Source organism: Chanodichthys erythropterus, chromosome 1 (genome assembly GCF_024489055.1).
Source record: "Chanodichthys erythropterus isolate Z2021 chromosome 1, ASM2448905v1, whole genome shotgun sequence".
Classification (NCBI taxonomy): Eukaryota; Metazoa; Chordata; class Actinopteri; order Cypriniformes; family Xenocyprididae; genus Chanodichthys; species Chanodichthys erythropterus.
Window position 1 is genome coordinate 29,909,932 of NC_090221.1, and position 12,471 is coordinate 29,922,402.

The 12,471-nt window shown below is 37.6% G+C and overlaps 1 protein-coding gene across 2 annotated transcripts; it reads left to right on the forward strand.

Annotated features, from left to right (window-relative positions):
• Positions 1-808: 808 nt before the first annotated feature.
• On the forward strand, positions 809-9,338 carry si:dkey-74k8.3 (uncharacterized). Of its 2 annotated transcripts, XM_067382882.1 has the most exons (4): positions 809-1,668; positions 2,703-2,762; positions 6,486-6,588; positions 8,385-9,338. In XM_067382882.1, exons 1-4 carry the CDS (start codon positions 1,456-1,458, stop codon positions 8,735-8,737), a joined length of 729 nt encoding a protein of 242 aa, XP_067238983.1. In that variant the 5' UTR covers positions 809-1,455; the 3' UTR covers positions 8,738-9,338. The 2 variants fall into 2 exon arrangements, with proteins under 2 accessions (XP_067238983.1, XP_067238984.1); XM_067382883.1 differs by lacking the exon at positions 2,703-2,762 and having other exon boundaries at positions 812-1,668.
• The last annotated feature ends 3,133 nt before the right edge of the window (positions 9,339-12,471 follow it).

Below are 12,471 nucleotides of genomic sequence, written 5' to 3' on the forward strand. Positions count from 1 at the left end.
AAATTAAGATATTTTTGATTCGTAAAGCTCTGCAGCAGTGTTTTGAAATCGGCCCATCACTTCTTCGGAGCTTTACGAATCAAATCAGTGGTTCGGAGTGCGAAAGTCACGTGATTTCAGCAGTTTAGCCATTTGAGATCTGAATCACTAATTCGAAACAAAAAAATTCGTAAAGCTCAGAAGCAGTTTTGAAATAGGCCATCACGAGATATTGTTGAAAAGTCTTTTTTTTTTTTTTTTTTTTTTTTATAATCGCTTTATAATATTAGAACCACTGAAATCACGTGAACTGTTTTAAATATGTTTTTAGTACCTTTATGGATCTTGAGAGGTTCAGTGGCTTTTGCTCTCAATAGAGGCCTCACTGAGCCATCGGATTTCATCAAAAAGATCTTAATTTGTGTTCAGAAGATGAACAAAGGTCTTACGGATGTAGAACGACATGAGGGTGAGTAAAAAATGACATTATTTTCATTTTTGGCTGAAATAACCCTTTAGTAATTGTTAATGTGTAATTATATGCCTTTTAATATATTTATAATATGTGATAGGACATGAACCATAGGCTACAACAGGAATGTATACCGTTGGCACTCTTCTTTTTACATAGTTTGTAAACTTATGCACATTTATATTCTAATTTTTCTCTTTTCATATTTGGTCCTCCATAACCCTATTGAACGAGCCTTTGTGGGAAAAGCACACGCCCCAGCGTGCAGATCTTCGCGCTACTCTAAATCTCATACACCTCGCCTACTAGAGTAGCCTAGAGCAAGCGGTACTGTCGCGTCGTTCACTTAAACTGTGTGAAGAGTTTTCTCGTGCATGGCACAGGAATGCTGGAGGCGGAGGCTTAACCGTATTAACATGTCTGTAGTCCAACAATAGTATTCCAACTTTACTCCACCGTGCACGACGAGCTTTTCAAACACCTTTAACAATCAAACAGGATCTATTTCGGATATTCGCTAAATAAAACGCATCGTTCTCGACAGAAAATAGACTTTTGCACTTTTTAAAATACTCGTTTTTTGTATTAGACGGTTTCAAAATTCAGTTTCATCTTATTTTATCTTTGTCTTAACGCTTTGTTGTACGATACCATATACAGTCATCGAGACGCTATTTTTAAGTGCCCTTGGCAAGCGCGTGCCAACTTCTTGAAGCGACTCTCTTAATTTTAGTATTACTTAGCCTACTAAGAGTGTCTGTCAACCAATTGTGTTTGTTCGGTTGGGTTTTCGTTTGCACATTTGTTTTTTGACACGCCTGAACTATAAATCTGCTCATCCATGAAATAGGTTTAGTTCTGAACTACCAGAAGTTCTTTTTTTTATTTAGGCTATATTTTCCAAGGTCAAAAAGACGACCACTGAACACAACTGACGAGCTATTGTTGGTGCACATCAATTATTTAGTGTCTCAGAAGTCGCGTGTTGATCCGGCTTTTTAAGGATGTCTGTTCACAACGTTGCCTCGAGGAGTTCGGCAAAGCTGCTCTACTTTGGGTTTTTGGTTCTGGTTCGTTCAGTCTTTTGTCATGGGTTTGCTGAAGAGTTCAATCCAGGCTCTTATGATTTTGGGTCTGTTATTCTGGAGCCTCTGGACGGGTTGAGAAGATACGCGGAGTCCATTGTCGGCACCCATGTGATTGAGATTTGTGTTGAGGTAAAATTGTTCGTTTGTTATTTGTGAAATGATCTAATTACTTATTCTACACTTTCCACAGTAAAAAAAAAATGCTCATTTTTTGACCGTTCAAAATACAGTGGTGGCTCTTCCATATAGTTCATTATTAGCTCAACTAGAATACTTATTGAACGTTGTCTCAAATGTTTCTCCTGAAATTAGACACAAATGTGACGTTTGCTGGATATAGAGAAAATTTGATGAGAAATATTTGAGTTCATAATTGATTGCAAAATTTGGTGTCTTGGAAAATCTGAGTACACTTTAAATAAATTTAGAGAAGACATGATATTACGAAGGTGTTTGCCTCAGGAGAAACATCTGAGAAGTATGACATGATCCTTTTACTCTCCAGTCATCTTGGTGAAACAATTGAGATACTGAAGAGATCTCTTTTGTAAAAATTTTTAAACAAATACATGGTTATTAAACATTTTCAAGAATTATGTCGTCTCATCTAACAGGGAATGTTCTCAGAACTTTGGCTAACGTTCTCTAAAAGTTATAGCAAACATTCTTCCAGTAACATTAACAGAACGTTTGTTCAAAGTTATCTGGTCTATAATGTTCTGGTTATAATGTTCTCAAAACGTTAGCACTAAAAGGTTTCGTTCATGGAAGTTTTCCCCCCTGTTTGACTGTTTTTCAAATGTTACTTTTTGTTTCAGAATGTTCAAAGAACATTCAAAAGTATTCTGTAATGCAAACATTTAGAGAACAGTCAGAAATAACATTATCATTATAAACATTAGCAAAGTTTTCTTAGAACATATTTTTGTTTGTTGAGTTACTGAATTCTGATTACCTTTTAACTGGACCTTCACTTCTCTTGTTTCCTAATGAATGCTTAAACTTTTGGTGTGTGGGATTCACGGTTCTCTTCCCACTTTTAACCATCTCTTATGTTGTTCCCTCTATTTGTTAATCCTTCTTTAACCCCCTTCTCTCCTCCACTCATCCTTTGCCATAATTTCCTCTGCTTATGTCCCCTCACCCACCTCTCTTTGACCCAGAATGCTGTGTTGTACCTTGACTCAGTGTTTGGCCCAGAGAACATCTATTCTGTCGCTATGGTAAGAACAAGTAAAAGTGTCGGAGCTCATGTCAGAGGATTGATTTGTGCTCTCGCTTTGACACTCGCACTGCTCATCCTTGTGTTACTGTCTGTGTGAAAGCGACAACTGCTACTGAGAAAAAATGCCAGAACAGGTGTGCAAGTGCTTGGTGGCTCATGCCCAGAATGCCAAACAATGCTACTTTGTTCAGTGATTATTTTCCCAGTGACTCCCTTAATGAAGTCATGCACACTCTCTCTGTGTATGTTTGTTTGCTCGTCCTTCAGCAAATGAGGTGACCTTGTGCCAGAGAGCAGTGTATTTGATCACAAGTAATGTATGTGTGATAGCTGTGCATGTGTGTGAGTGATGGATAAGAAGGGTGCCCAGCTGTCACTGGCAGCTTTACACGCACACACGCACGCACGCGCGTTAGGTTTCCATGTTTTATGGGGACTTTCCATAGATATAATGATGTTATACAATACTGACTGACTGTATAGTCTATCCCCTAACCCGGAGGTCGGCAACCGGCGGCTCTTTAGCGCACCCCTAGTGGCTCCCTGGAGCTTTTTCAAAAATGTATGAAAATGGAAAAATATATTTTTATATGGTTTCTGTAGGAGGACAAACATGACACAAACATTCTTAACGTTTTCCAATGCTGTAAAAATGTGTATAATAAATATTAAATTTCAACATTTCTGTCAACGAAGATTTGCGTCATAGCTTGCGACACACGTTTCAGCGCTGCGCGAGGGTATGCATCGACGTCACTTTCCCGCCGAAAGTGCGCTCCCTCAGCTGGACTGAGTGGCAAAAGAACCTGCTGGATGACTGGATTTAATAGGGGAAACTGAGAAAACGCGAGTAAAACTAACGAATTACACTAAAGGTTGGACTCGAAAGTGTTTCTTACAACTTGTCAAATAAACCTAATCCATGGATATTGACATGCAGCCAGAAGTCGTGTTTCCTGACATTTATATGTGCCTGATTTGACGCCGGGGAAATAACATAAAGCAAATCTGCCGGTGAATATTTTATATAACTACAATATAGGTCACTTATATCAATGTTATATATATCGTCATATTGTCCAGCCCTAAAACATAAAGTTTTATAGTGTAGTTTTTGTCAGTGTTTATTTTAAAACACACAATTATGCAGAATATAAGATGGAAAATATTTAATTAATGATTTGTCAACATAATATATAACAATACAATATATGTGGAATGATTATACATCAAAATCCAACAATTTGACACAAAATGATAACTGCAAATCCATGTTTCTCTGCTGGAGTCCAGCTGTTTCTGTGAATTGCACCGATCCATTTGCTTATTTTTTTCTGTAGCTTTCAGCAGTTTTTAAATATATACCTCGGGAATACCTCATTATGTATTTGTAGCCTACTTAGTCATTTTGATAGTAGGCTAATAGGCTGTAAGTGTATATCAGCTATGTGTTGCCTTCATATAAAGCTTATATAAGGCTTTTAAATTTTTTGCGGCTCCAGACAGAAAAAAATCATAATTCTGTATGTTTTATAAGCTCCAATGTCCCCACAATGTAGGGTTTACCAAGACACCCCCCCCCCCCCCCACACACACACACACACTTACCTTCTTAGCCTTTCAAGCTAGTGTAGATACCAAACTTGCTAGTTTTATTTTTACTTATTTTTATTGCAGTCAGCTGATGTCTTATCGCCATTCAAAAGAATGGTTTGATATTTTGAGCTGATTTTAACACTTTTTCATTTGTCACGCATCTCCAAGCAACGAGGTACACTGTAAAAAATAAATCTGTAAAATAACCGAAAAAGTACTGGCAGCTCATTACCCGGACATTATCCAGCCATTTTACATTTCCGTTAACCCTAAAACACAACTTTTTTTTGAAGTGCAAAATTCTAAATACAGGTAAAACACCTGTAAAAAAATGTATATTTATATTTCTGCATGAATTTGCATGTTCGGAAGGGCTTCAAAATCTGGTAGTGTGTGATCCTCAGTCATTTAGTGTACAGGTTGATGACCGGTTATAAAACCATTTTTGAAGTCAGCAAGTGTATGATGCCTATTGTTTCTAAATCTGTTCAGATTAATTTTTTTTTACATGTTCTCTGAACTTTACCACAGACCCTGGGCCTCATTTATAAAACGTGCATACTCACAGATTTGATCTTAGAGTGTGTGTACTGCGTACACTAAAATCCATGCCAGCTTTCAAATTTATAAAAAGGATCTTTGACTTGTGCCAGAGAGTCAGAGTACTGCAAGTATTTGAAAATTTAAGCAATTCTTTCCACTCGCCGTTCTCAAGTAAAGCATTTGGACATTGACTGGTAATCTTTTATGTTAATGGCATTAATTAGGCAGCGTTTACAAGGCAGAGATATGAGACCATTTGGCTGTGCACAATTTGCGATTCTGGAAGAGAGGTGTACTTTTTTTTTTATGCATGCGTTCATAATCTGAATCACACACGCACATAGGGCAAATGATTAATCGCGATTAATCACATACAAAATAAAAGTTTGAGTTTGCCTAATATATGTGGGTGTACTGTGTGTAATTATGTATATATAAATACAAACACATTCATGTATGTATTTGAGAAATATGTGTATATATATATATATATATATATATATATATATATATATATATATATATATATATATATATATATATAAATAAATAAAAATATTTTGTACATAAATAACGTATTTCTCTTAAAGCTTCAGTCCGCAACTTTTTTTGTGTTAAAAATTTACAAAAATTATATAATGAGAATATACAACATGAATCCATTTTCCAAACCGCGTTTTTGTCTTATCCTGAATCATTATGGTACACTTATAATAAGTGTTTATATTCGAACTATTTCAGACCGGATTGGTAGGACCCGCCGCAGAGTATCACAGTAACTGCGTGACTCGCCTTAGACACGGAGAAAAGTAGCTCCGGTTAGAATGTTCCTCCGCAAGATGCGTGCAGTTCTGTTTGTTAACTGCTAGAGGGCCAAAAATCGCGGATAGCAGCTTTAAATATTAATTTGTGTGTATTTATATATACATATTAATTACACACAGTACTCACACATGTATTATACAAACTCAAACTTTTATTTTGTATCACGATTAATCGTTTGACAGCCCTACGAGCACATTTAAAAAAAAAGATTCTAAAACGGTTTTTATGCAACATTTTATAAATGTATTGTTATATTTAATTATAAATTATGAAATTAATTACAGCTGTAATTACATGCAACTTTTCTTTTAAAATGTCAATGTAAAAATATGTACACAATAACTGCATTGTACCAAATGATTTAAATGTTAGTACATAGTAGTTAAAGACACTTAATATAAAGTGGGGCCCACTTATCTTTTATGAAATAATTAATTTTCTTGCAAATTTAATTTAGTTATCTTGAACTTTAAAGAAAAGAAAACCTCATTAGTTTGGCATAATATTTTGTTATTTCTCAGGGGAATAAAATCACAGAATGTCACACATTCTATCTATAGAATTTGTATTGAACCCAAAACATGCCTGTAATTAAATCACATGTGCATTGTGTCAGAGTGTTAGTTAATGATCAGCCATGGACAGTGATCAATGAGTTGAGTTCAGATATAGGCCGCCCTCTGTAAGAAAACAATGCGCACTACCTAGGCACGTCCTGGAATCTAACCGCTTTTCTTTTCCTCAATGTTTTATTCAGTTTGTCGAAATGTTGCTGAAGTTTGTTGCCGAAGGAGCTGCCAGTGGGCTGAATGTCATTGCTGTGTATGTGTCTGAGATACTCAGAGCTACAGGAGTAAATGGTGAGTAAAGGTCATCTCTCAGGGTATACATGTAACTTGAATATGCATAACATTCTTAAAGATAAATGTAATTCAGTGTAATGGTCATGAAAATCTAAGCCACATGAAGTGTAGCAAGCTTGATCTGTTGCTCTGTTGAGTACTAACAGAGAAGGTATGTTACTGCTTCGCCTGAGGCTGTCGTAATGCTGATATACTTTGTATGTGTCACTTAGTGTGGAATGACAGATATTAGGAGAAAGTAGGGTTACACTTTATTTTAAGGTGATGTAGTTACATTGTACTTTAGTAGGTACTGAGTAATATTAATTAACTATAAGTTCTTACTATAGAGTTATGGTTAGGGTTTTGTTTAGGGTAATGATGCATAATTTATTTTTATTACTATAGTAAGTACATGTAGTAATGTGTAACTACGTCACCTGAAAGTAAAGTGTTCCTGAAAGTAGGAAGAAAGAAGGCAGTATTTAATCTCAGAAACATATGGGCCTGTATATAGTTGTCCAGCTCATCAGTTTATTAGTGGTGCCTAAACCCTTAAAGTCACCATGAAATCTAAATTGGCTTGTTCTTAATTGGAATATTTCAGTATTTATTTTAAATGTTCATGCACATAATTTAAGTGCCCTCATAATCTTTCAACAAAATAACTTCCCCTCCCTCTTGCAGCGACATATCTTTTATCTGATGTCTTGTTTATTACTGGTGCGAGAGCGGGACAAGCTGTCACTCAAATCAAATCCACCAACAGCAAAACACAACCATCCAATCAATTCCAGTAGACAAAATTAAGTCCCGTCCTACATTTTTCTTGTTCGAGAGAACATTTCACTCAGATTTATGTCACAATAGGGAAGAAAAGTGGCAGATGAGTGCTGTTTTATTAGCCCACACTGCAGTTATATTGTGCATTGGTGTGGATGCTAATATAGTTATTGTTATAGTTATCTTTATAGTTCAACTTTGGCATGTAAGGGGCTGTTCACACAGAATGTGTTTTATAGCACTGCTTTCCCAGTGTTTTTTTTATGTACACATACCCAAGATGGATGTTGTTCTTGCTGCTTTTTCAGTGTCTCAAACATGAATGCCTTGTTTTTACAATGTAAAAAAAAAAAAAAAAAAAATGGTGAAGAATGGTGAAAGAAGTTCTAGGTCTAATTATAGCCTCTAGATGTGAAATCCATTTAAACTCTTTAGTTAAAAATATGCACACATTCACTTATTTGTATGTCTAGTACAAGACAAAAATGACATCATTTTGATAGCATATTTTCAATTTAAAATGGAGAAATTCCATAAAAAGGTTAAGTATTTTTGCATCACTTTTTGTTACTGTGGGTCGTTAAACATATCCATCATAAAACAGTTGCCAAATATTAAACATTTAGCTACCTATATCTTACCACACACACCCTCTTTCACTGTAAAAACTAAGTGTCACATTGGAATTCACACTTGTCTTCAGTGAATAGTAATCACTTTGACATTGACAACAAACAACAAACAGAGTGGTGCGTAATGGAAAGTAGCATTAAGAAATATCAAATATTTAGCTATTTCCAATTATCGTGGTGGACTTGTGCCCCTCAATGCCTATGTGGTACGGCCCTGTGTAAATGTATACAAGTCTGGAAAACCCTTCTGTATCTAATGGGAAACTGGGAAAAAAAGCTAATTCTGACAACCCGGTGCTGAGTTTGCGCAGGAAATCACACTCACATTTTCTTCAGAAAATGCAACATCTAATTAACATCTGGTCTTTTTTTCTTTCTCTCTCTGTGTATTATTCAAAGAGACAATATCTATCCCTCATTTCACCGCCGAGGGCGTGTCTGCTGTGACCAAGTGGGCTTTGCTGGCTCTGATCAGCTACTGGCTGCTGTTCTTCCTGCTTCGGGTCACTGTGGGGCTTGTGAGGCGGGTGTTTTGGCTGCTTAAAGCAGTTGTAATGCTGTGGCTGTTTGTGCGGATCGTCAGTGACCCTGTGGCCTCCACTGAGATCACCACAATGAGACTGATCCTTCTAGTGCTCATCTGCGCTGTGTTTGGAGTCGCTACGAGCTACGGTGGGGGCGGTCTGGAAAGCCGAATCAGCAAACTTGAGGGTCAAGTCAAAGGAATGGAAAAGAAGAAGAAAACAGAGTGAAGAGCAGCTCAAACATTCAGATACGGACTCATGATAACAGAAGGATGAGGACTCAGGGATGACATTTTGAGTGTTTTATGTAACTCAAAGCAGCCTTAGGAGTATTTTATGTCTGATCTTGCCAGTTCTCTCCTGCTTTGAATATAATTCATAATTCACTGGACTAGTGAGGCTACTCCCATACTCTGTAAAGCAAGAAGACAACTCCATCAGACAGCTCTGTGAATTTTATGTGGTACAATTAAAGCTATCCTTGAATGTCGCCTGTTGCTTTATGACTGTCATTGCATGAACACATTCCTGTTCAGTTCAGTTCAACTGCACATCAGTAACAATACAAAATCAACACAATGAAGACACTGATCAAGGAAACAGATATGCGAGTATAGCAATATTTAGACACTGTCTGACTGGACTAGACATTTGAATGTACTTTGGCCTTATTTTTCACAATATGGATAAACTGTATTAGATGTATATTATAACTACACATCATGCCTGAATAAATCGTGCTAATTTGCCTAAGGCTATGGGTTGGTTATGGTAGACTTTTTTCCCACTATACGCAAAGTCTATACAGCAGCTTCAAATAGTATTTGAATACACCACGCTCAAAATGTATTAATTTTATTAAATAAATACATGTTACTAGACATTATCTTGAAACTAACCTTTCTTAGCCATTTTGTCATTATTTTAACCATCTGGTGCCAAGGTGAGTTTGATCAGATGTAATAAGTCAGTTCACACAGGTGTAAAAGATCACATTAACTTTCAACATGATACGCATTGCTATGGCCTGTTTGTGGCCCAGATCTGGCAAACAGGAGTGGGCCACCCAAGGGCCATCATTCCATGCAGCATGTGGTCCAGATCATCATTTCACATGTGCCAGATGTGGGCCGGATCTGGAATGAGAAATTCCTTACATTAAAATCTTTATTTAAATCCAACTTAAATTCTGCACTTGATGATTTGATTACACTTGATTAAGTTTCACTTGATCAATAATACTGACATGCAATGTAACCTAATATGAGAAATATGTTATATTTTATTGCATTTACTGCATTGACAATTAAAGGTGCTCTATGTAAGAATGACAGCTAGTGGTTGAAATGGGTACTACAGTCCAGAGTCCTGCAACGGGTCGGGTATCCGCGGGTACCCGCATAAAAGTGGGTAAAACGGGTGGATTGTGACATTCCTAAAATTCACGGGCGGGGATGCGGGCGGATAATTAACTCCTTGCTGGCGGGTAGTAGCGCGGATGAAAAATATGCGCAATATTTGTATGTCTAAATTACCATTATAGGCAACAACGATATGACATTTGACCCATCACGTCACCACCACTGCGACAGTGCGACTGTTGATGCTTCTCATAGCCTAGTTGGAGCAAGCGTTGCATCTCTATGTTTTCTGTGCTGATGCGGTCATGATGAGTTTATGTACCGGCTAACATGTAAGGGTTGCGCTGCCAATAAAGCACCTAAAAGCTGTCACAAAGAACCGGCAAAAAATTAATGATTATGATTATGTATATAGCAAGGAGACATTTTAATTGTTTATTAATAAACATTTCTGTGTCAGTGGCTGCAAAGATGAAGTTGAAGATGCTGACTCGCGATCTTCGCAGTAGTGAAATGCACATTTCATTCGAATTACATAAGCGGAGCAGTCTGTTTTCTTTCATTTTGAATTGCTGTTTAAAAGTAGACATTCCAATAAAGATATATTCCTCAGGTCTGTGAGGCAAGTAGGCTACCTTATACGCTAACTTATACGCTACGAGTTTTACTTCATTTATGATACGAGCTCCAGTTCTCCCCGGCGCATCCGTGTCGTGATCATCTGTTGTCTGCTATATTTACTTCCTATTTATTAAATACAGGCAATTGGTTGATGAAATATTGATTAAAATTAAGATACAATTAATACAAAACGAAATTAACTTTTAAGAATTTTTTAAAAGTTAAGAATAAAGCACTTTAAATTGGAATGATTTTAGCATGTGTGATTTATCGCGGGCACGGGTCGGGTAACGGGCCAAATACTAACGGGTGTGGGCGGGTGCGGATTTAATTTTGATATTATCACGGGTGACGGGTCGGATCTGGTGCTGAACTTTGCGGGTACGGGCGGGGGCGGGTATCCAAAAATGGACCCGTGCAGGACTCTGCTACAGTCCAAATTCAAAATATTGTTTGCCCCGCCCCCTCCTCCTCAGACTCAACTCTCTTGCAGGTTGCCAGTTTGAAGACACGCAACAGGAGCAAGCTCAATTGATATCGGAAGACGAGGAGACTTACACACTGTAAGATAATTAGTTGATTAATTGATTTATAATAAGTTGATATAGCGTTATAATATGTTCCTTTCATAGAGATTTTTAGATAGATGCTGAGGCTTTTTAGGTCGGGTCCCACACAGCAGGAGACTTCCTAGGCAGATCCGCATTCAAGTCGCCAAACCCGCGTGACTGTCACATTCAATTTGGCGCCGCCCAGAGGATCAGCTCCGCCGGGATGCGCTATAAGTTCTACTGTCAATCAGCAGATCCTGAGCGGACCGATGTCGGATCCATGGACACTCACGCACCTTTACTGTAACGGTTGTAATCAATTTGCAGGTCCCAAACGGACCCGCCACGGAGGTAAGGTTTTAATCGCGGATGCAGTGCGAAGCCACAGCGGGTCCGCGATCCGCTTTCATTGCGGATCCGTCACTGTGCACAAGTGGACGCCGATACGGGTCCGTTCGTGAATACGTTCCGGAAGCTCCGCGGCCAATCCGCTGCCGAGTCCTTTTGCTGTGTGGGGTAGAATCTGCTATCTCTGGCCCATTTTGTTCACTGGTTTCCATGGCTGCAATTCGCTGCATGATTTTTCCGCCAACTGGCACCCCGGGGTGGTGAAATACTATTGGATAAATTGCCATCAGACCAAAACAAAAACAGATATTCCGACACGGAACACAAATTTCAAAGTAAAATAACTAGCTTTAGCAATGGTTTTCTGAGAAACGAGTATATGAACTCAGCATGTTTAATAAATATCTGCAACCATATTATGGCATTTTTATGCTTAAGTACAGTCAAAAACGTACATAGAGCACCTTTAACGAAGCGGATCTTTCCATAGAAGTGACCATGATGAATATCGGAAAGCATCTCTTTCTTTCTGAGTCTTGACAGATAATTGTAAAGTATTAGTTTTCTGAAGAAAAACAAAGATTCATTTGATATGATGTTTTTCAAGTATTCCAGGAGTATATTTTTCCTAATTCACAATTTTGTCAAATTTCAGATGTTTTAAATAGGCGTAATATATGCAGGCTGTATTTATTCTCATTGTCAGCAGGCGGAACAGTTTGTGCAGGATCAAGTGTGGAATGTTTATTAGAACAAACCTTTCAACTTTCTTATTAATCATCAAAAACTGTATTAAAGGGATAGTTCACCCAAAAATGTTATCAATTACTCTCTCTCATGTCCTTCCAAATCCGTGACCTTTGTTCATCTTCGGAACACAAATGAAGATCCTTTTGATCAAATCTGAGAGCTTTCTGTCCCTCCATAGATTTGTGACACTTAAGTCTGAGAAACGATGCATGGATTGGTGGCCTGTCCCATAACAAACAGTTATAACAGCCAGAGAAAAACTTATGTTAAAATAGTAAGAGCCAACTGCCCAATTAAAGCAAACAGGGTCTACTCCAGTCATGCAGGTTAG

Bases quoted from the DNA above. Each gene is read 5' to 3' on its own strand.
- si:dkey-74k8.3 (XM_067382882.1), top strand. From the start codon at position 1,456: ATGTCTGTTCACAACGTTGCCTCGAGGAGTTCGGCAAAGCTGCTCTAC. The intron at 1,669-2,702 runs GTAAAATTGTTC...TCTTTGACCCAG, and splicing joins TGATTGAGATTTGTGTTGAG to AATGCTGTGTTGTACCTTGA. The intron at 6,589-8,384 runs GTGAGTAAAGGT...TATTATTCAAAG, and splicing joins CAGAGCTACAGGAGTAAATG to AGACAATATCTATCCCTCAT.